Source organism: Puntigrus tetrazona, chromosome 17, assembly GCF_018831695.1.
Source record: "Puntigrus tetrazona isolate hp1 chromosome 17, ASM1883169v1, whole genome shotgun sequence".
Lineage (NCBI taxonomy): Eukaryota > Metazoa > Chordata > Actinopteri > Cypriniformes > Cyprinidae > Puntigrus > Puntigrus tetrazona.
In genome coordinates, this window is record NC_056715.1 from 7,072,497 (window position 1) to 7,097,367 (window position 24,871).

A 24,871-nucleotide genomic window follows, 5' to 3' on the forward strand; every position below is an offset into this window, starting at 1 on the left:
TCACCCGTATTTTAACTCTCGCTGCTTCTACGCCAGTTAGCTGACCCGCTATTGACACCTGAGAGAAAAATATAGAGACAAAGAAATGATTGTACTTCGTGATCATTCTTCACATCACGTGCAGATTGTTTATTCCTTTTTCTCATCCTCTAAGAATTTTTGTTAAGCTTAAATAAGGCACAGTGTCACATCCAGAAACCTGATTTATTACCCATCGAAACATTAAATGGGAGTATGTGTGTGGCAGAGCGCCAGTCAAAAAACCTTAATTAAAGTCCAGCTCGTTTTTTTTTTGTTTCCATCATTTCATCCCGACAACCACACGTTTAATCACGCCCTGCGAGAATGAATCCCGGTTTGGAACCAGGTGATTCGGCCCAGTTCAGAGAGTCCATCTGGTTTGGCTCTGAAGCGGTGTTTGTCCATGCGTGCGCTTGTATACGCTACTAACATTCCAAACTGTCTGCACGCCTCGTCAGACCACTCAGCAGTCTATTTAAACCTGAGAGCCGTCCAACAGCCAATCAGATCCATCATACTCCAAACCGTTCTCATCCTCCAGCCAATACAAACTGCTTCATGCTCCTCAGCCAATAAAATGATTCAGCTAGAGTTCAGCCACTGCTGGATAGTAAATGTTGGCTGGATTAAAGAGATCTCCTTTGCTTTTTGCTTAATTTCCACAAAAATTAAACATATTCCCATAGCAAGGATAATTCACATAAAATTACAAATCCTGTCATGTATTCGCTCTCATTCGCTCTTTTAAAACCTACATTTCTTTCATGCATAGAACATAAAAGCCATAACTTTGCACATTAAAACACCAAAAAGTGCTTTAAAATGTTATGACTTGTGAATTATATTTCTTTTTTTTTTTTGTGAGGAAATATTTGCCGGAACTACATCACGATTGGTCAAAATACATGCAAGAACCAACGACATTATCAGTTATGTCATTTAAAAGATGTGAAAAAACAAAAACACCAGAAAGACATTTAATTTTAGCGTGAACTTTTATTAAAAATAAAAACTAACATCTAAGAAAAATAGATATAATGAAATGTTAAGGTGTCTGTACCTGGTTGCTCTTCTCTCCCTGGCTGTGCCTGTTGCAGTCAGGAAAGTGTATGTGACAGCCCGTCTCTTCCATCACTCGCTTGATGTTATTGCCTCCTTTCCCAATAACATGCGAGTGCTCTGTGTGCGATACGTCCATCTTCAGGGTCACGCGATTACTCTATAGGTGTCAAAGGTCACAATTTAGAAAAACAACAGAGCATTCTCAGAAATCCTTTAATCCCGCTCTAAAATCTAAGAAGATTGCATTCAGAAACACCACCATTCCAAAGTTTGGAGCCAGAAAGATTTTTTTTTTTTTTTAAATAAATTAATACATCAATTCAGAAAGAATGCATTTAACTGATCAAAAAAATAAATAAGCCTATGTACACTACCAGTTTAAATTCTATTTTGCTCATTTATTTGATCCAAAACACAGCAAAAGCAGTAATATTGTGAAATATTTTTACCATTTAAAAATGATTCTTTATTTATTATTTCTACTTTGATTCATTTAAAAATGTAATTTATTCCTGCGTTCAAAGCTACTTTTTCAGCAACATTACGTCAGTCTTCAGTGTCACATGATTCTTCAAAAATCATTCTTATATGCAGATTTTCTGTTATTATTATTATAAATATAAAAAAAAAAAAATCAGGATTCTCTGATGAATAGAAAGATCCAAAGATCAGCATTTATCTGAAATAAATGAAAAGCATTTGTAACATTACACACTATATCAAAAGCTTGGAGTCAGAATTATTTTTATGTTGTTTATTTGGGTGGGAAAGATGATTATAGAAATGAATACTTTTATTTAGCAAGGGTGATTTAAATAAATCAAAAGTGATAATAAAGACGTTTATAATGTTACAAATGATTACTATTTAAGATAAATGCTGTTCTTCTGAATTTTCTATTGTTCTATTTCTATTTCTACAGCCAGGCTAGTTCTGCATATAATTAAATCTTATTGAAAAAACATTTCTCTTTACATAACTGTACGTTTAACGTTACATTATGACTGGCTGTATCACATTTCATAACATTTTCTAAACGTTTCACCAGATTTATTTTTAAAACAATAAATATTTATGCTTAAAACCATTCTCTTTTAAATGATTATGCAATTTAGCTATCAAAGATGCTTACATTTTTTTCAGAAAAAAATTTAATATTCTGGTTTGGATAAGCAAGTTTATATAGCAAACCCAAACAGACCAGACTTTTCAATGACGGTCAGAAGCTTCTCAGTTACCTTTGTGTCAAGAACTGACATTATTTTCTCTTTTGCCTCTCGTACATCTTCCCTTTTTCCGCTGACTTTAATATGTGGATCTGTAAGGAGGAAAAGGAAAAGAGCAGATGAGAACAAAGTCATACATTGATAAAGATGCTTACGCTCAGTTTGATGAATTAAACTACAGCTCCGGTTTCAACACCAGCGGTTTGAAGAGTTAACACTTTTCCCTGTCAGTTTTACCACACAGACAAGCCTTACATACATCATTAGAAAGATAACAGCTTTACTGCAGCTCTCTAAAAATAGCTTGTGTAGTGTAACTTCTTGGAATTCGTTTTTTTCTCTGCACATATTCTCTGACTGTCTCACTCTCCCTAAAACACTCCCACGAACTTCCAGGATTGGGCCTAGAGGACCAGGGGGGGAAATCAAACAGGAAGGATCACTGTCTTACACACACACACAAAGTACATTGTTATTGGGGGAGGTATTAGAGTAACACCAGTAGGGGTCTCCTTGTCCAACCCACAACACTATCCTCTTCCTGCCATGTGGTAGTCATCAACTCCAGCATGTGTGTGTGTGTGTGTGTGTGTGTGTGTGTGTGTGTGGGGTTGCATGTGTGGCCAGCGTGTTTATGAATGGAGAATGTCTATGTATGTCTGTGAGGAATGTAATAGTTCATGCGTGCATATATGAGGTTATGATATCAGTGCCAATGTCTGTCTTTCATTTGAAGTGCTCACCATATAGACCGAGACCGAGCTGGTATATACGTATAAAATACACACACATATAGATATTTTTTTTTGTCTCTGATGAAAGATATAGACACGTGTATTTATGTTTTTGTTATATTTAAATGTTAAAAAAAAGAAATAAATCCTACTGACCCCAAACTTTTTAATGCTAGTATCTTGGACATGGCTTCAATCAAGTCATTTATTTCTGTTCTCAACCAAACTGTCTGGCCTTTCTACACTCCAGTTGAGAGTGACTTTTTTTGTCCGACAGACAGCCTCATTTAAAAGTGCTTTACTGACTCAGGGCAGAGTGGAACAGACATCTCTCAGATTGATAACATCTGTTACAGAGGCTGAAAAAAGAAATGGAGAGAAAATGAGAAAACCGTTTGGGACCAGAGAGTAATATATAGTTTAGAAAGTGAGTCACAAACACTGACCATTATTTACAACAAGATGAACAGGGGACTTTACAGAAGATTCGGGAAAAAACAAAGAAAAGGGAGATCTTGGGCTCATCATCAAAAAGAATATGTGAAAGGGAAAAGACTGACTTATTGTGAGTAATCTGGTAAATGTGTGTTTAGAGATATAGTACTTTATGCCAGAAACAAAGAGAGAATATGTACATTTAAATGATATGAAATGAAATAACTGATTTAGCAGGTATGCACTTATTATTTTTGTTTGTTTGTTTGTTTAGTTAGACAATATGGTATCTAGGCTTGAATGTAGCATCCAACAAAAAAACTTTTTTTTTTTCAATCTGGATGAGCAATTTGGCTCTGGATCTTACCATGGCAGCTTCCGTGAGAACTACTCCATGTGAACTAAATCAGCATTGTTTTTATTATGATTCATTTCTTTAGAGGTTTTAAATTGAAAAATGAATGAGTGTAAGGAGAGTCTTTTTGAGTCACGTGGCAAGAGCCACATACACAAAAATGTGCAAACATTCACAGCCATAAAGAGAAGACAAAAGCAGGTTCAGAAAATATTAGCCCCATAAGAACATTCATACATATACAATTATATGGAAAAGCAAAAATTAAGAGCATTTCATCTTTTAAATGAGGCTTATGAGATTTACAGCAATCTGATCTTTTAAACTCATAAAAAACATGAAAAGGTAGCAAAGAATGCTAACTTCTTTTGAGACTCCTAATCCATCCAGTTTCATGTCACTCTTCACCCACACTAGATTCAGTTGTGTTTAGTTGTTGCCAGATCCTCCCTCATTAATCATTTAGGAAAAATCCTTAAGAGCCTGATAATGTTCAATGGCTTTTGAAAGCCAACATTTTGGCTTAGAGACACTCAGAGACTTGCTTCACCTAACCTCCTTTACAAAATCAGATGCTAATTAACATTTCCGTTTTATATAAGCCGCCATTTAAACATGGGTCTGGAAGCTTTCTTTTCTGTTTTTGAAAGAGCTCTCTTAAGCTCACCAAGACTGTATTTATTTGATCAAAAATACAGTACAACTGTGATTATACGAAATATTATTACAAGCTGAAATAGATGTTTTCTATGTTAATATACTTTAATCTATTTTGATTTTGAACAGTCATTAAGGCAGTTTTCAGTGTCACATGATCATTCAGACATTATTCTAATATGCTAATTTTATATTCAAGAACTATTTTTTTTATTATTCTATTAGTGTTGTCAAATGAATCATGGTTAATGGCATCAAAAATAAAAGTGTTTGCTTACATAATATATGTGTGTGCATTTGTCTTCATTTATTATGTATATATAAACACACACAGGATATATTTTGTTAATGTTTACATGTATATATGTATATTAATAATTTATTTCATGTACACTAATATTTAATATATAAACTTTATATATTTTTAAATATATACATGCATGTGTATTTATAGATATTTTTATATACTGTATATATTTATATATGTACACACACACATATATATATATACATATATATATACATATATATATATATATATATATATATATATATATATATATATATATAAACAAAAATTTGACAGCACTCATTTTTATCAATGTAAAAAACAGTTGTGCTGCTGAATATTTTAGATGGTAGTAGGGCCGGGTGATACAATTTTTTTTTAATATATATCATGTGCATCTCATCAGTGAAGCCGCTTCTTTGATTAGCAACGCAATATCACAATATTTAGGAACAACATGAAGGTGAATAAATGACAGAATTTTTGTCTTTAGATGAACTCTCTTTTTAAAACTGCGAGAAAGACATGTGGTGTATACCTTTTTTGGATTTTGCTCCAATCTTCAGTTTGGACGGCCAGGCGATTTGAGTGTTGGTTTCATCCATGACCTTAAACACAAAAACCACTGGTATAAGTGTATGTTAATTCAAGAATGAATTAAAAAAAACACATAAGCCTGCCACACTAATATTAGCAAATCCATGATTGGTCAATTTGGTTCTCAAAACACACAAGAACTCATATTTCACTTATGCTAAAATATTCTCACTGACAGAAATGTTCAGGCTGTTTCAATAGAGGTCTTACAATCATCTCTCTGGCTAAAACATGCCCCACTTTCTCGTTCTCACACACACATATACACACAGCTGGCTCAAAAACCCGTGAAACATATAACAGCCAGTTGGCAGAGAGTCTTTGACAAGCCTAGTATGCTAACCAGTAGCATATGTGAAGGAAAAGAGAGAGAAAAAAAGAATGGTAATGTGTTTTGTGTGCATATAAAATGCACAAAAGAGAAACTTATGGTAATTTGCAGCTACATGAATACACAGGTTCAATGTTTATTAAAACTCTGCCGTGATTTTGCCTGGAGCTCAATCCTCCTCTGGAAGAAGGCAGAGCACTTCACTATTTTTAGTGGTTTTGTCTTTCATGTAAATTCATTTTTTAAAGCCAACCACAACTTTGGCAACACACTCCTTTATCTCTATAGAAAACAGATTTTTGTACCCGTTCTGTGGCGCACTTTCTATCTTCCTGCCTATAAAAACCTCTTGGCTTTCATGGTCAGCGAGGCTTTACTGTACAGCAGTTCTCATGAGAAGTTTTGGCAACAAATCCAATTTCTTTCAGGGAAAAAAAATTCTGAAACTGCAGCAATTAAACAAAAAAAAAAAGTTTAGTTTAGTTTTCCCATATGACCTTTAGGAGAATTTCAGCCTCTGGGCTAATACTAACTAGAATTACATTTATTTTAATTAAACATGACATAGATGCACCTGCTCGTCTCTGACAGATTGACTGAATATAACAAACAGTCAGTTAATGTCATCTCTTCAGAGAAGTTTGGATAGGATGGGCAGCGGTGAATGATCATGAAAGTTATGCTTATTACTTGTTTACAGCCCAGGCTGCACGTGCTTGTTCATAAACTGGAAACATTCAGTCCCGCATGCTCTAATAAAATTTACGGCCAATACTTTTCCAGGTTTCATTAGTCTTGGATCCTTGGTTCAACAGCAGGCTTCAGTTTTTATTTTGTTTTGACACCCTAAAGGACAGAAAACATGAGAATTTTTTTTTTTACTTAAGGGAACACGTTTATTAATCTCCCCAGATCTTAAGTCTGTAATTCATCCGAACAGCTGTGACGCGTCCTATGATTTACATTTGTGAAATTACGGCTTGAAAACAGCAAGGTTCAGCAAGGCTACGATAAAACAACAATCTACAGTGAGCCTGAATCAAGTTGTGTTTCCTTTCATATTGTACCATGCAAAACATGACAATTTTTGCGCAAAACGCACATTAGCAATTAAGCTAGAGAGTCCAAAAGCCAATCATTCTGCATATGTGACAAAAAAGTTTGAAAAAAAGTGTTTTTATGAATTGAAAACATAATTATTTGAATTCTTTTGTATATATGTACTGTACCACTCCGCTGATTTGAATGCCACCAATGTAACAATATTTAACAAGCAGAAGTTCATTAACAAAAAAAGAAAAAAGAATGTAGGTATTATGTTATATAAAGACTATTAGCATTATTATAATTAAACTAATTATACAGTTTTGCTTTTTACACACACACACACACACACACACACACACACACACTCATATATACATAAGCATATCTACAAAAGTGATGATTAATCACATACAAAATTACAAAATAATTTGCATTATGTAAATGTGTGTCTACTCTGTATATAAATACACACATACCTGTATAATTGAGTAAAATATGCTGTTTATATACAAGATGTACTGATGTAAAATTATATACTGGTTTTATGTTTCTGAAAGAAGTCTCATGCTCACAAAGGCTGAATTTATTTGATCATACATACATTAAAAACAGTAATATTGTGACATATTGGTACAATTTAAAATAACTGTTCTATATTCTAATATATTTTAATGCGTTTATTCCTGTGATTGCAAAGATAGCTTTGTTTTTAAAATCATCTGTATTGCAATCTGCTGCGCAAAACATCAGGTCACTAGCACACACAAGAAACAAGGCTCTTGTAAGATAAACACAAAGTAACTTCGCTACTGCGGCAATGGGAAAAGTCAGCAACATTCTCTTCAGTTTAACTACGGTGTTTCCGTTAAGCAGCGCAGACAACGTCAGAGATGATGAACTTGAACCTAGCGAAGGCACAATCAAACATGCCTGAAGAATCCCTGAACATTTCAGATGGGATGAAAAGGTGAACAGTGCTTAAAGTTTGTCCAGGCGGAGTGCCAGTTCCCATTTCCATTCTGTGTGTTTGTGTTGTGCTGCCACGCTGCTGTGCGTTCTATAGGTCTTTATTCCCGACCTGCTCTCACTTTCTCTCTTGACTGCTTTCTTTGGCTCCAATCTACAGATGAGGGAGATTTCTGACAGACCACACAGCAGTTTTGGGGTCTGCGGTTTATTTTTGTGATGGACCAGCACATACCTCTCAAATGGGTCAGACGATTTCAGAAAAATTGGGTTAACTATACATTTGAAAACGTCCTTTCCTTTTCCCCCACACCCAATATCATCCTGTCACAGGAATGTATACACTCACCGTTAACAGGAGAGAACGTTTCAATCGGCAGTGACTTCAAAGTACCAGAGTCACCCAAACTCTGATCTTCATTAAGTCATTAAAAATGGGCACCGTGATAGAGAACAGAGTGTTTATATTTGACAAATGATGTGTATGAGAGAGTGGATGTGCAAGAGCTTGTGTGTAGAGATCTGCTTCCTGTTTCCTTTGTTGATTCAGCTGAGGAGCACGAGCAAAGAAAAGAGGCATGAGGAGGAGAAAAGGAGGGAAATGGAACGAGGGAAGGAGAAAGGGCTAGGAAAGCCTTCACTTTGACTGGAGGCCGCACAGGTGTGTGCAATACTAAAACTAATTCCTTACATACTCTGTAGCATATTTACTTAAAGAGATACTCCATCCAAAACCAAATTCTGTCATCATTTGCTCAAATTGATCAAAAGCGTTTAATATCAAGCATAATATAATGTTCATAATAAAAAAAGCAAATCAGCATATAAGGATTCCTGAACGATCATGCAACATTGATGGCAAAGCTGTATTTTTTAACATTACTCCAGTTTTCAAATGAATAAATTACTTTTTGCAATATATTAAAATGAAAAATCTATTTTATTACTTTCCAAGAAATTGTAATATTATTTAATTTTATTCATATTATTTTAATTTTACAGACCGAAGCTGTAACTATTGCTGCTGTGTAATGTCAGTTTGTTTTTATTTTACTTTGAGTGACTTGAGAACATGTTGAGGAATGGTGTGAAACAATGGTAAAACAACAGGGAAGGAATTGGAAGACTGGAAGAGACTACTGCTGTGGTGATGTTCTAGATAATAATGATAATAATGATGAAGATATGGAAACAGAAACACAAAGAATGGCTGAAAAGCAAGAATGAGCAACAGGCTTAATTCCAACCCTTTCACAGCAGGGAAGGAAAACTCAACAAAAGGTTTAATCACTGAAATGGTGATTCTCTACCGCCTTTCCTCCCAGAAAACCCAGTGATATGGCTTTCCCATGTCACCACTTTTAAAAAGCGTCAGACATTTGTATTTGTGTCCATTTATCTTTACCAGTTGGTCATTCTCAGAAGACCAAAACACAGACTCTGTCAGAGTGACGGCACAAAAAAATTAAATTAGGACATAAATAGAAAAGACATCACAAGGGAAAAGCAGGTGAGACACAGAAAGTACAGTTTTTGTGAAAGATTCTGAACATGTTTGTTTTTTGAAAGCTTGTAAACATTTTTTATCAAAATGTCTTGATAATTTTGTGAAGAAGAACAGATCTGTTCCTACTCCAGTTTCATTACCGTCTCGTATCAACAACAAGAAGAAGAAAAGTCAAATACACCACAAATAGGCCTAAACTTTAAACAGCTGCAAACGACTAAGACAGTGACCTGTATTGTTTACGTAACACGCATGACGGCCCGAATCATCAATTCTGCTGTAATATAATCTCTAACAAAGATTAAAACGAGAACGTATATTTAGATGTATAAAAATGTCTAAATGTACCACTCTGAACTGCCTGAGAACTGGCATGCACTAAAAAAGATAACCACGAAGGCCTTGTGGATCAACCATGGAAAGACAGCAATAGTGCAAGTGAGGACAGAAAAGAGTGATCATATCAATACTGCAACCATAGAAGCACTGTTCATAGACTATACACAAACCGCAATCATCTGAGCCAAACCAAGAATATTTTGACAATTTCATTGGCCCTTGTTATCTCTGTTTATTAGAAACCTAAGCGGGGATAATTGTTTGGTTCGAATCAATCAAACTTCTGAATTGGCTCACGCATTTAGCATCTCTGCTCAGATTTACTGTGTGTTTGAAGAAGCCTCACCGCAAACTCTCTCACACACACACACACACACACAAAAACATGCTGGAAACACCAGCACGCTACTGGAATATGGATGACAGTTGTGATAAGAGTTTGTGTGTTCAATAGCTACAGTGTGTTAATGCTGCATGCAGGAGAGCTACTTCCATCCTGTTTTGAAACTAACAATAAAATTGCTTGCAACAATCAGGTTCTGATCATTTAAACATTATACAGTTAAGCTTAAAGTGCTAGTGCACTAAACAATGTAAATACAGGTAAAGCAAGACATCACAACATCCAAAACTACTGTTCACTAGGGTTAAGATTTTTAAATGTGTTTAAAAGATCTCTCTTATGTTCACCAAGGCTACATTTATTTGATTTAAAAAGAAATCAAGTAAAATCATTAATATTATGAAATATTATGGGAAATAAAATATTACAAATAACAGTTTTCTATTATACCATAATTTTAAATGTGATTTGTTTCTCATTTATTTCTTGTAAAGCTGAATTATACTTAAATATATCTTTCAATAAATAAATAAAATAATAATAATAACAAATTATATATATATATATATATATATATATATATATATATATATATATATATATATATATATATATATATATATATATATTCACTGTCACTTTTAAATAATAAAATGATTTTTAAGTATTAATTTCTTTTGAACAAAATAAATGTCAAAAAATAAATTAAAAAAAGTAAATAATTTCTTACCTTCTGAAAAAAATCCTCTCCTCTATTTATCCTCCCCTCATTGGCCACTATGTGAGAAAAAGAGAGACATTTACAATTTTTTATTTCTGTTCACAAAAATATTTAACTTGTATAATATTCAAGCGGTGAGGTATGAGAAGTCATGCTATGTTGTGAATAAATAACTTTTTAATGGCAGATTCAAATAGTCACATAGATATAAGAATAAGGCAGCATGTAGCAGGCTTATACATGTAAAGTGTGCTCTTTGACATTAGAAAAACTCAATTTAAACTAGTGCAATGATCTACATCCTTTTTCCAGCTATTATCAGACTTCAGATCCCTGAAATATGTAATTAAAGTGTGATGTTGAGAAGAAAAAAAGATTCCCAGTCAGGTGCGATTAAAACATTGGGTTCACAGGTTTGTTTACTTTGGTGGGACGCTGGGTCTCCAGATGTTTGTTTGAGATTGTCCTATCACATAAAATGAAACATTCTTGCAAATACGTCCACACAGAGGGCGATTCATCTAATAGCGCCAAGCCCTCTCCTGGACTTTGCTTTACCTTTAAAGTTGAAATATGGATTTCATAGAGAGGTCAAAACAACAAACCCCAAAATGGGAGGAAATAAACGGTTTGGAAATGGGACAATCTTGTCATCTAAACCTCTTAATGACCCTAAAATCACAAAAAAAGCACATCCACCCATCTCTCCGTGAAATTCACTACATTTCTAGATCCAAACAAGCAGAGGAAGACCTGCAATTACAGTGCCCATCTCATTACACCAAATTTTGGTTTGATTTAAACCCTGCTTCACAGCACATCATTGCACGGGCTAGTTAATGGAGCAATGCAGGGATTTAGATGGAGATGATGAAATTTTAAAATTATTTTGGAAAACACAGAAATGGTATCCTCACAATTTCTCAATGGTGTCTGGCATGTGGTGGAGAGAGAGAGGGATGAAAACAACAGTGACAGACAGAGAAGTGGTTTTAATCTTTTGAACTCCTGCGTTCCCAAAGCAAAAGCCATTAAAATACTTTCACTTATTGATTCCACTTAATGTTTAGCAGAAACACTTTGATTGGACCCAGTTTTAAGTTATTTTCCCATAACAAGCACATATCTTAAATCTTAGAAAATGTTTTCTTTTATGTTTGCAAATTTAGCAACTTTATTATACTAAATTTTAAGAACATGTCTAAATGCGGTTTAAAATGCATTTAAATTATTAAGTTATTTAACAATAAAAATACCTGATAGATAGATAGATAGATAGATAGATAGATAGATAGATAGATAGATAGATAGATAGATAGATAGATAGATAGATCTGAATTATATTCAATTCATGTAAAATGCTTCACAAATTCCATTCAGAAAACCTTCACACTTAAATCACAATCAGTCACAATTTAAAACAAAGCACCATTCACATTAGCTCACACAAGTCTGATTTTGGGTGAAGTGAGGACAGAGGAAGAGTTCACTTTCTGAAGTTGTGAAATAGCTCCTATCAGATGCTGTAAATCGAATCAACAGTTTCGTGAGATGTTTGGAAGAAGTCGTATCTCTGTAGCACGCATACACATATGGTCATTCATCTGTAATGAGTACAGCATGGAACAGATTAACACCTCTAAACTAAACCTGTCCCCCACTACTCACAGACTAGCAAATGCATGCTTGGAATTCATGTTAACTTCAAATAATATAACTTCAAAATACTTCCAAAACTTTTTACTTTCAAAACTTTTTTCTCATAGTCACAAAAACAACTGAAACACATCCAATAGAAAACATGTACATACTCAGGCTCACACAGAGAAAAATATGAAAATAGCCAGCCTCAAACCAGACAGAATGTTAAATGCAGTGTGTGTGTGTGTGTGTGTGTGTGTGTGTGTGTGTTCATTTCAGACCTCTCCTGTGCTCTATTTAGGATGTGGGTCAGAAAAACTCCACAGCTTTTAAGTTTTTGAAATATACAGCTTCACGCACACGTTCAGAGTAGTGTTTGATTATAGCACAGATCCTGTAAACTGTGTGTGTGTTAGGAATGTGATGAATAAGCGAGTGTAAGAACGAAACTGTATCATTTGAGTGAATTTCTCCCGGATAATCCTGGAACTTCCCTTCAGCAATAGAGCTCAGTGAGTGGGTGAGACGTCAGCGAAACCATGACCAGCATCTGGATTCAAATCTTATTCTTTGCTATTAAGATTTGAGGGCATCGGTTCTGAAGTGATGTCACAACCTACAGTTTGAGGTCAGGATTTTTTCCTTTTGGTAGAAATTAATAATTTTGTTCAGCAGGGACATTGTCCAAAAGTGACTGTGAAGATAGTCTGCGAAGTTTCTCAAAGAGAATTCATGGTTTTCACAAAAACATGATAGTATACAACGATAGTAATGGCTGCTATAAATTCAGGGTTGCTAATAAATTACAATTTAAAAAAAAAAAAACAGAAGTTATTTTAAAATGTAACAATTTTCCACAATATATTCTTCTTTTATTGTATTTTTAACCAAATAATTGTATCCTTGAGCAGAAGAGGCTTCTTTCAAAAATATTGTCCCACCCAAACTTCTGAATGGTATATCCTCTTACAACAGGAAACATAAATCACACTACATATAAGCAAGACACTGTTAATGCCGAGCTAAAGTGATCTGAGACTTGTGCAAATGATTCAAAACTTTTATCTTCTCAGACGGTTTATGTGCCATGTCATAACTTGAGACACACACACATGCCGCTGACACATATCTATTGCAGACTGGTTGTACAATCTTCTGTAACATTTGCTTTTGCAACTTCTGAAAGCAAGCAGTCTGTATGAAAGGAAACTCAAAATGTAGAGCTCAAGAGAAACATCTGGTCATGGGAAACCAACACTTAGGCCCGAATGCCTCTCAGAAACAATGCTTACCACCACTAAAAGGTCGGCACAAGGCTGCGAAACTATTCAACATACGACGGAAAATAGGGCAACAATTAGGCAATATGAACTGCAGAACTATTTGGGATTATTAATTTAAGATGTGCCGAAAACACATTCAAGACCTCTCCAAAGGTACTGAGTGAAAATGATGTGCCTGTAATGTGAATTAAATAATGTGAAAATCTCATCTCTCCATGACGATAAGGAACTTATCCCAGTCTGACAGGTTATGAACACAGATGAGTTTTCAGCCAAACTAAAACTCTCCCAACATTTGGAGTATTACTGCCAAACACTCATCTTAGTAATCCAATACATCAGTTCTTTAAGATTTATGACTCAAGTTTGAAGTATTTCATAAAAACAACTTAAATCCTGATGTATTAAACCCAAGAAATAGATTTATATTTGTAAACATATAAACAGAAGTCTGCTTGGAATAAAACTGCACCAATATTGGCAGTGTATGCATTTACAGCACTAGCAAGAAATGGCCTGCCTGTTAAAACAGCCAAAAATGAATCAAATAATATAAAATGAAAAAAATAAAGAAAATCAGCATACTGTTGTTGCATCTGTCAAACCATAAAACTCAACAAGACTACTTTTTCATTTTTTTAATCCAACAATGTATGATTAACAATTCATAAGTATACGTCAATATCTGATAAATATTTAAGATTTGTTTAAATATTTAAATCAAGACACAAGTGTGCCTTTAATATTCAAACCGCACATGTATGCATATAAAAAATCTAAATCCAAGGCAAAAACCTGTGTTTCCTTGGCAACAGTGTGCTGAGCCATGAGCACATTCCCAAAACACAACGCACTTCCTGTTGCTTCACTCAACAACCCAGACACATGCAGAACGTTAAGAATCATGCAGTGAACATGCACCCAGACTAAATTAAACTCAATAAATAAAACCCACATGTCAGAAAACATGCTGAATTCGTAAGCAAATTAATAAAACACACAGCACACTTTTGGTGGTAACAAGCCTGACCCCCACACATTCACAAACAAAAACAGGACTAAATGGAAAAATTACTCATCCTGAGGATCGTCCAAGATGTAGATGAGTTTGTGTCCGTAACTGGAACAGATTTGGAGAAATGTATCATTGCATCACTTCTCTGCAGTGAATGGGTGCTGTTAGAATGAAAGTCCAAACAGCTAAAAAAAACATGACAATAATCCACAAGTAATCCATGCAACTCCGGTCCATCAACTAATGTCTTGTAAAGTGTAAAGCTGTGTGTTTGGGTGCACATTTCTCTGATTCAAATGAAACAGCTTTTCACTTGAGAAAGCAATATTATAAACAGAGGACTTGTATTTTAGCCAGAACGAACAGTTCGAGGATAAAAAAAAATGTCTTTATGGACTTGTTGCTTTTCACTTTAAAAGACGATCATTGTTGGACTGGAGTGATGATTACTGTGATGTTTTTATCAGCTGTTTGGACTCTCATTCTGACGGCACCTGTTCACTGCAGGGAAACCATCAGTCACCAAATAATGTAAGATTTCTCCAAATCTGTCAAGAGACTCATCTTCATCTTGTATGGCCTGACGGTGAGTAAAGTTTTTTATTTGGGGGGTGAACTATCCCTTTAACTGGCAAGTGTGAGATGCACCGAAATTTAGATCTTAATATGTAGTTTCACATCCTGCTGCAATAGAGAAATCTTGATCAAAAAGGCACTGGGGGCATATGATTTCCATAAAGAGCCGGAATAAACTCTGCTAAACAAACACTGCATTCTTTTTAGAATTTCTTATCACACAGAATATAAGGTCAGGCCAGCACACATTCCTTTGTTTTTAATCATAACCAGACATCTGATGTAACAGCCATTGGGGTAAAGAAAAACTGAATCCTAATATACAAACTGTTCCCATAAAAGTTAGAGAGATAGATAATGCACAAGAGAAGATGCAATATTAAAGTGTGTCTGCAAGCCTACCCCCCCCCAAATCATCACTTATTTTAGTGATTACTTCTATGTGAAAGTATGAGTATTTTGAGCTTTCTGAAACCTTAAAGCTACTCAGATTCCCTTACGTGAACATGAATCATAGGCGATTCACTTTTCTCCATTAGCCTTTCTGAATAAGCCAATAAAAATGAGCTGATTTAGTCGTGGTCTGGCCGAAGGGGAAAAGTACAAGAGTGGGTCTCCCCTCTGTCTCTCCCTTACCAAGTTATTTTTAAGAAAAATGATTTTAATTGTAACTCTCTCCGTCCCGTTTCTCTCTCTCTCTCTCTCCCATTTCCTGGAAATGGGGAGCAAAATTGTGCCACACAATAAACCTTCGCACAAAAAACACACATTGCTGGATTTATGATCACGCCTACTACTGCATCCGACCAATGAAAACAACAGCCGTTCAAAACACCTCCAGATGTTGCACGTCATCCAGAGCAAAGAGATGATTACGAGCCACTGAATCATAGGTGTGGGAAAAAATGCCCACATCACTACAACAATGATTGTAGTGGAAGTATATGAGTGTGTGTGATGTGAAAAGTGTTGTCTTCGTATTGAAAATGTGCTAGTTTGGTGATGGACGTTTTCCTGGTGCTCTTAAACTGACCTTTGCCCTTGGGGTCCAAATATCAAGGAAGCATTCAGTCATATATTAGCACAAATACAGTGAATGTGTTTATTTGTGCGTGCATTTTAATTGGTTGCTTTACTTTAAAACATAAACCATTTTTGTGAGGGATAGATTATGCAAAAATGAAAACTCTGTGTCACCATCTATTCATTCAATAAAATACTCACAAAGCACCACATACAAACGTATATGCTAGTCAGCGTCTATATAACTATCTGGAGTTCGGTTGGTTTGAAGGTATGGTAGCAAAAGCAGAGACTGTAAACTAGAGGGCCTGCTATAAATGTTTAGAATATGTCAATACCAAGCCACCGACCTCAACTTGTAATACTTAAAACTTGTTTAAAATTTCCCCTTTGCTGAAGTTACAACAAAAGAAAAACAAAACAAAAGGAAAAATTTTATTCTGCAGTGAAGTAAACTGCCCGCTGCTGACAGACTGACTGTAAAATATTATGCAACTGTTGAATTCTAAGCTTGAACCAGTTGTTGACTTGTGAGGGCCAAAATGTATGAAAATGCCCTAACAAAAGTAGTTAAACGTGCTGAAAACCGACTTGTGAAGTGGTCTTTATGATTTGAAATGCTCATACATCGGCTAAATTATATTTTACAAATATAATGTAAACAGGTTTGCATGAAGGTTTGGTTTAGGGTTATAATAGTATATATCATTATCCTAGTATGAAAAAACACTGTGTCTAAGAGAGTTCCTCTCTAGTATAACTTCAAAGTCTGTGTTTGTATGAATGCACAAGTTTGGCTATAGTGTGTGGCCCACGTATTTAAAAAATATTGTACAAATGCAGTGAAATATGAGTGCTTCAAAATCTAAAGACATAAACAGGTTTTTAAGAGAGACAGTTCAACCAAAAATTACCTTATGTCATTCCAAACCTGTATGTTTTTTGTTTTGTTTTTTTTGTTTTTTTATGTGGAGCTTTTAAAAAAAAGTTTTGTCCAGTGTAATTCTATGTAAGTCAAGAGCAACCAAAGCCGTTTGGTTTTTAAAAAATATATGTTGTGTTCCACGCGAGAAATTCATACAGTTCTGGTATGACATGAGCAAATAATGCCAGAATTTTCATTTTTGCAAAGAAGTATCACTTTAAATTTAGAGTAGAGCTAATTTGACCACCTATTTATCAAAAGCCATTGCGCATATCATATTCATAATTTCCATCTGACATTTTATTGTGACCCTTCTGAATGCATTTAAAGTATTTCAATTTCCCAAGTATTCATGTGAAACTTTTATGACATGAATGCACGTCCACATATTTGTACCAACTGAACATAATATTTATATGTGCATTTAAATAATCCCTATACAGAGTCCATGCATCATCTTAATCTTATTATTAAATTCAGTGCAAAGCTACCCAAACAATTTTGCTAGTTCACGTGAATAGCTGAAGAATTTGGCTACTAAACAACATCCCAGAGCCGGTTTTCATGTCCTACACAACAAGCAGTGTCCTCAACACGCATCTCCTTCAAGATGGACTTCGAGGAAACATTGTGATATTTTTAGACAGAACTATTTATGCTTCTCGACGCCAAGCAACACCGCAAGGTTAGCTAAAAGTACTTTCGACATATCAAACCGTGCTTCCAGCCCTCCGTGAAAATGTTTAAGAAGTTAACATACCCAGTAACATAGTTTCTAGTTTCTTGCGGTCAACTCGAAATCTTTCCTCGGTCCAGTCTGGGTCAGGCTGGGAGATGTGGCCGCAGTGGCCGCTAGAGTCATCCTCAGACACGGCAGACGGCGAGTCGTCGCTCCGCTCGCTGCTGGAGCCCTGATCGGGATGCGTGAGGCTCAGCGGCTCAGCCATTGCGCCTTAAAGTGTTTCAAACTTGCTAAACGGGGTTTATGTGTGAAAGAGGCAAACGGCAAGTCAACATTAGGAGAAAAACATTCCGATTTCCAGGCAAGTTTTTTTTCCCGATCCTGCCTTTGAAGTTCCTTTAAAGCCCCTCTGGCCAGTTACTGCCCCCGAGAAAATCAATCTGCCCCTAGATTCCTCACCCCTCCACTTTTCCTCTGGCTCCAGGACCAGAACACACTATAGTTGGAGGACATGGATGCATGGATGGATTATGCTCCTGCGGGAGCATTCACGTGTCAGGAGGATCACCGCCCAATCTCCTCCCAAAACTTTCTCATCATCATATCCAGTTTACCAAAATAAAACACTATGAAATTACGGATATTTTTGTTACTTACAGTTGTTACAAACGACTTGCACGCGCCTTTTCGTAGTTTCTACGATGCACGTCTTCAATTCCGGAATTAAGACCTTTATTTAAATGCGTTTATTTCTTTGTTTTTAAAAACGCATACAAGACAAAAACAGACAGACAGATCGATTTAAAAGTTTAACATTCTTGCCAATAGAAATATTGGTGTTGCTTGGAGTAATGTTTTAATACTATCATTTCCTTAAACAAAATAAACATTTCAATAAACATTTACAGATGCCACACTTTGTTGTCATGTGACATAAAACCCTTATAAGAAAGAGCACAAAAAATCTTTTCATAAAATCAAATTTTATTCTGATTAAAAGAAGCAAACTCTAAAAAATACTATTTAATTTTTTTTTTGTATTTTCACTATCCTTTCTGTAAGGTAAGCTGTTTATTTCACGTGGACATTCATACTTGACATTTTGTCGTCGTCAACCTTTTGGTAAATGTCATTTTTAGTCGTCAACCAATGTAAATGTAAAAACGATGGGCATTAAGCTAAATGTTTAATTTTACAGACGTTGCTGAAGTTAGATGGAAAGAGAGAATTCGTGTATGAAGCGAATTCCTGTCTTACTGAGCCGATAACTATTCAAATAAAATAAACATCAGCCTGGAATTATTAACGTGTACTTACTTTGCCTGTTATTTTTCGCCTGCCACTGGAACACTTAAATTGCAAATATACTGAGCAGACAGTCTTGTCAAAGTCCACCGTTGAGTACTAGCACTAACACAGAGAACTAAAAAAATCTTCTGAGGTAGGTGAGAGATAAAACGGATGAATATCGCCATCTAGTGGCATAAAACCACGACGCAGAAATAACCGTGAGCACGATGCGTAACGTTTCATCCCTAACGTGAACCGACGCTAAAAATCACACAGACATGGAAACCATCATTCTCAAACAATATCATAAAACAGCTGCACTGAGACACGTATTTTATAATAACACCTTTTAATGCAAAAACAATAAAAATGATCCAGTATTGTATTTATTTCTATACAATAAAATTACTAAAATGTAACTAATCCATTGGAAAATAAAACAATATTGTTTGTTATGTGTTAACTAAAAGGTTGTTCCAGGATGAACAGGAACAAGTTGCTCAGTCTCCTGAACAACTTTTTCTTCCTGTAAAGTTGTGCGTGTATTCGTGTGTGTGCGTGCACGTGTGTGTGTGTGTGTGTGCGTTTGTGTTAGGGGAGGTTCATCTGTTGGTAAACGTCTCGTCTCTGTACAGGTGCGTTGCAGAGTCGTGTGCAGTAATAGTGTCCATGTGCAACCATTTAAAATTTTTGCCATCCAGTTACATTGCATACTTTTGAGTCCATTCCCTTGCCAGTCTGTTATACCTAAAACACAAGAACAGACACTTGCATTCAAACGAACAGCACTCTTCGTGAAGCATTCGGAGTCAGAGTTTGGTGCATATCGCTTGATAGTAACAAAAGGAGAAAATGTAGAATGCATATAGAAATGCAGCTTTGATTATACCAGACCAAAGAAGAAGATTCGTACAGATATAGCCGTTTTACAAATAAAAGAGCGAAGGAGAGACATTTACGTAAGGTCACTTACTTATCTTTGTCCGATTTGTAGATGTGTGCAATATCTGGAACTAAAGGATCATCTGGATTCGGGTCACAAAGGAGGGAGCATATGGATAATAAAACTGAAAAAAATAGAAATAGCGTAATCATTTTAGTGTTTTTTTTAAGTAACATATTGAATTAAATAAAGTCACTTCATGTGCCATAATGTTAAGCTCGTGTTTATGATGAAAAGGCCATATTTGTGTTCTCTAACCTTTGGATACCGTAAGGGCGGGTGACCACTGGGAGCGCAGAATGTCCAAACAGATGCTTCCATTACTGTTGATATTTGGGTGGTAGATTTTTGTTGTGAAGGCAACCTGTCAGCAACACAGTGTTAAGAACTTATAACAATAACAACAATCATTTGGGAAAAGGTAAGGACACGTGTAATTCTCCGCTCACCTTTGGTGGTTTAAAGGGATAATCGGTCGGGAAATGAATTGTGAGGAAGAAAACCCCTTCCTGATAGGGACTATCACTCTAGGGAAGATTAAAAGAGAGTTTTTCTGTATGACAGGAGCCTGTTCTAAGCCAATAACTTTAGAAACTTTACGTGGAATTATTACATGGAACGTTACTTACTGGGCCCATTATTGTCGCCTGCCAGTGAAACACTGAAAGTGCAAATATAATATACTGAGTAAACTGTCCCGTCAAAATATGAAAGACCAGTATTAAGTACACAGGTAACACTTACAGTCTTCTCCGAGTGGTCCAGCTGAGCACTGCGAGGGTGGATCCCGTTGCAAGTCCTGTAGCTCCTACAAATACAGTACAAATGCACTTTAAATTTCTTTACTTCAAAAACAGAATTGCATGTCGCTGACATCTCCCACAATATCATGTTTTGAATATAACCGTGACTTATAAATGCAAGGTTTTTGTCATAAAGAATGTGTTTTTATTTATAAATAGCTTATTGTTTATTCATTTTAAAATGTGCCAGTTATACTAGTTATATGTTTACTTGTAGTAAACATTGTTACATGATGCTTTTGTCATCTTTATTAGTTGCTGCTTTTAAGTATTTATTTATCATTTATTTAAATACTTATTTCATTTAAGCAACACGGTTTATCTCATATCTACATTTCATTGTAGACTAATGAACAAATTTTTTACATTTAAACCTAATAATCACAAACACACATATATTTATATATATATATATATATATATATATATATATATATATATATATATATATATATATATACATACACATATATATGTGTGTGTGTATATATATATATATATATATATATATATATATATATATATATATATATATATATATATATATGCTACATACATACAATACATACACACACATTAAATATTAATTAATCAATATTCTTGTGACATTCACATACTATACACTGTATATATTGTCAATTCTTTTATGAAGAACCTAACGTTACTGTTTAAACAACCACAACCTTTTTAAATACAGCTGCTAAAACAGTCGTCGACAATGTAAATCAATACAATGGCATACCTATTTCAATTATAATGTACTATTTTTGATGTCCTATAAGACTTCAGTCTGCTTTGTTCTCGACATCAAGCCCTTTTCATCTGGCCGAAAAATAAATTCTTCTAATCTGCCGACTTTATATAGTAATGTGGACCGAGAGATGGATCACTGTATCGGCTATTTACAGATCTCTTGGATCGCCATAATGCTATCCTACTTTCAAGACATTTATTCTGTTTAGAAATAAAAAATATATTACCTTCTGGATCCTTTTCAAAGCCATCAGATCTCCGCTTCTTTTCTCCGCCTGAGGATGTGAAGGGAACAACAATGTAAGGGCGGACATGAGGCTAGTTTATTTCAAAATAAAAGTCTTTGAAACACGTCATGGACCTGCGCTAAATAGCAAAATAAAGCAATGTGTGGGAGAGTTCGTTCTGTGAGGTTCATGATGCAAATATATATATATACTTCACTTTTATTGAACAACTTTTACAAACTAAAGTGATGATTAATAATATGGGAGTGAAAATATACAGTTTTCTCATAATTTCATCTCCAGTCATACATAAATGACATAAAATAAATCCACACACAAAAAATACACTCTTAAAAGGAAAGAGACTCATACACTTCTTCAAGGTTTTTTAATTTTTGGATCCTGCATCCATGTATAAAGTTATTGTTTCACAAAAGAAAGACTCGACTCTGACTAATGTGACGTCAACATGAAATTTTAGCATATGGCCCGCCCACCCACTGGTCTTTCGTTGGTCTGAATGAAAGTGCAGATTAATTTTTCGCCACTAGGTGCCACTTGTAGAGCGGTAAAACTAGCTGCTTCCCCGGTAACGATGTACACTGCTTTTATTATGAAATGGAAATCGACCAATCACCGCAGGTTAGCGTCATGCAAAGAGGAGGTTTGGAAAAATAAATCATTGAAGGGGTCGTTTGGGAGTCTCTAAGCAAATAAGGTAAAAAAATAAATAAATAAATGCATATTATAAGACAATAAAAGTATTTTTGAACCTTGTATGCATGTCAACCTATTGATGGGGGTTCCCAAAAACAAAATATGAACCTTTCATTACCCATAATAGGGGCACTTTAAGAAATTCAGGTGGACATGCCTTGATCTTGAAGGAATAAGGTCACTGGAAACTGAATAACTGGCACCTATAGAGTCCTTCACTAGGTGTGTATATTTGTAACTTTGAGAATTAAGATACATTTTTAGCATGTTATTTGTATGTTGTTGTTTTTATACATTTTTGCTGTCACGCATTTTTGTTCCAAAAGTTTTTTACAAAAGTTTACACACACAAGAAATTAGTCTTGCAGTACAGAAAACATGCAGCAGACATACATATAATTTAAGGTAATAAATAAAAGAATAAAATAAAAGAATAAAGAAACCGAAAAAGAAAATATAAAGAAAAGTAAAATGACAATAGACAGAATTGTGAATGTGTATGTGCTATTAACAGATGAAAGGTTTGATTAGTTATTTAAGGATTGTACAGTACTGAGGTGTGTTATGTGTTCAAGTGGGATATGCCTAAATCAAAGAGTTAAAGACAAACATAACAGACTCAGCGATGTGACTAAAGCACCTGAATGAACGTGAATATAGCCCCAAATGTACTAAGCCGGAAGGGAAGGGGACTGTTTATGGGTGGCCAGGGATTACTGTAATTCATTTTTGATGCAGAATGCAGATGTTCTGTGTGCTAATCGCAAATTAGAGCTAATCCCAATAAACAACATATTACACAGAATTACTGCCTGCATCATCTGCAGCGGACCCCACTTCACTGCGGTGTCTGAGTTACATGTTTACTTGATGAAAATAATCAGCTTGTTTGTGATTTTGTGTCCGTATCTTTCCTATCATGCCTGTTCAGAGATGTGATACATGTAATTCACACAAGCTAATTGTCCCATATTTTTTTATTGTATATTATTATAATATAACGTTTATACACACATCTATAGGCAAAGGTCAGGTGCTAAATTATTCATAATAAGATAATGTTATGTTATGCTATAGGTTCAGTAGCAAATTTAATTTTTCATTACATATGTACAAATATTATTTAACATGATTTATATTGTTTGTGATCACAGTATATATATATATATATATATATATATATATATATATATATATATATATATATATATATATATATATATATATATATATATATATGATTATATTTTTAGATAATATAATAGATTTTTATTGTATTTAATACATTGTATATTACAGGCCTACACACAATGTCAGATTATGAATCAAACGGTTTAGCGATGATTTATTGCATCTTGCACAGACTTCTTTCGTCCGGCCACTAGATGGAAGCATAAACACGTTCACCTGTTATCGCATTGACAAACGTACATTAAGTTATACATATCCACTGTTCGTAAACACAAAACAATATTATCATGTAGCTTTACCAGCTGAGGTGAGGACGCACAGATGATCCTGACATTAGTTTATCAGCCAAACCACGACAATTACAACACGACTGGAGCCTGCGCTTTACTCGTGCATTAAAAATGCCAACCGGTCTCGCCTCACCATGTCAACTTCATCAGGAAAAACGCTGAACCAAATCAGCTTTGTTTAGTGATTCCGCGGGGCTTGCCAAAACGATTACTGCGCGCCAAATGCACATCCGCATGTTTGGAGCTCTCTGCGCCGCTAAGCTACTTACAAATTAGCAGTGGACATAATATTTTCTCTTCATCATTATCATAAACATCACGGCTCCGGCCTCTGCCAATCCCTCTCTCCCTCTCACGCACACACGGAAAGTACAACAAACACGGCTAATTTTAACAACTGCTGCTAGGCTAAGCATTAGAAAATCTGTCGTGTGGAGTTAAGTCTGTAGCCAGAACAGATGTTGAAATTAGAGTTTTACTATTCTTTTGTTTCCAGTATATCTCTTTGAATGCTAAAAGGTGGATGTTATTCGTGTATTATGAGTCTTTAGGGAACGCTTGACTCTGATTGGTCGATTTCGACATTAAGCGGCGTATCACAAGCACTTACAAAATTGTTCAGAAAGTAATGGCGGCTAGTGTTAGGAAACAAACACACCCTGACATAAGTCACATCCTGTGATTACAGATGTTTACGTAACTCGTCTTTGGTGTGCCCTAAAATCGGGTTATTTAATTTTATTTTTCATTAAGGCCCATTTTCAACGCAAGAGGATCCTGTCTAACCGCGAGCACGACGGTTTAAAAAGGACCCATCATCTATAATTGTTATTTTGTTAAGGGCAGTTGGCACGAAAGATTATTGGGATCAGCTGTGATTGA

At 35.1% G+C, this 24,871-nt stretch overlaps 2 protein-coding genes across 5 annotated transcripts in view; both read right to left on the reverse strand.

The window, feature by feature from the left end:
- bicc1a (BicC family RNA binding protein 1a) overlaps nt 1-18,287 on the reverse strand; it is a 30,084-nt gene extending 11,797 nt beyond the window's left edge. For all 4 annotated transcript variants that reach the window (XM_043263689.1, XM_043263688.1, XM_043263687.1 and 1 more), the window contains exons 1-6: nt 17,854-18,287; nt 10,640-10,686; nt 5,318-5,387; nt 2,322-2,401; nt 1,082-1,240; nt 5-58 (exon numbers count right to left, since the gene is read on the reverse strand). In XM_043263689.1, coding sequence (XP_043119624.1) covers nt 5-58; nt 1,082-1,240; nt 2,322-2,401; nt 5,318-5,387; nt 10,640-10,686; nt 17,854-18,040 — 597 coding nt within the window. In that variant the 5' untranslated portion in view covers nt 18,041-18,287. The remainder of the gene's footprint in view (nt 1-4; nt 59-1,081; nt 1,241-2,321; nt 2,402-5,317; nt 5,388-10,639; nt 10,687-17,853) is intronic.
- A 1,100-nt stretch (nt 18,288-19,387) lies between these two features.
- Nucleotides 19,388-21,894, reverse strand: ube2d1a (ubiquitin-conjugating enzyme E2D 1a). Its single transcript, XM_043262381.1, has 7 exons — nt 21,792-21,894; nt 20,753-20,816; nt 20,638-20,669; nt 20,458-20,535; nt 20,267-20,372; nt 20,039-20,132; nt 19,388-19,812 (listed from the first exon to the last, which is right to left on the reverse strand). Exons 1-7 carry the CDS (start codon nt 21,876-21,878, stop codon nt 19,767-19,769), a joined length of 507 nt encoding a protein of 168 aa, XP_043118316.1. The 5' UTR covers nt 21,879-21,894; the 3' UTR covers nt 19,388-19,766.
- Nucleotides 21,895-24,871: the final 2,977 nt, after the last annotated feature.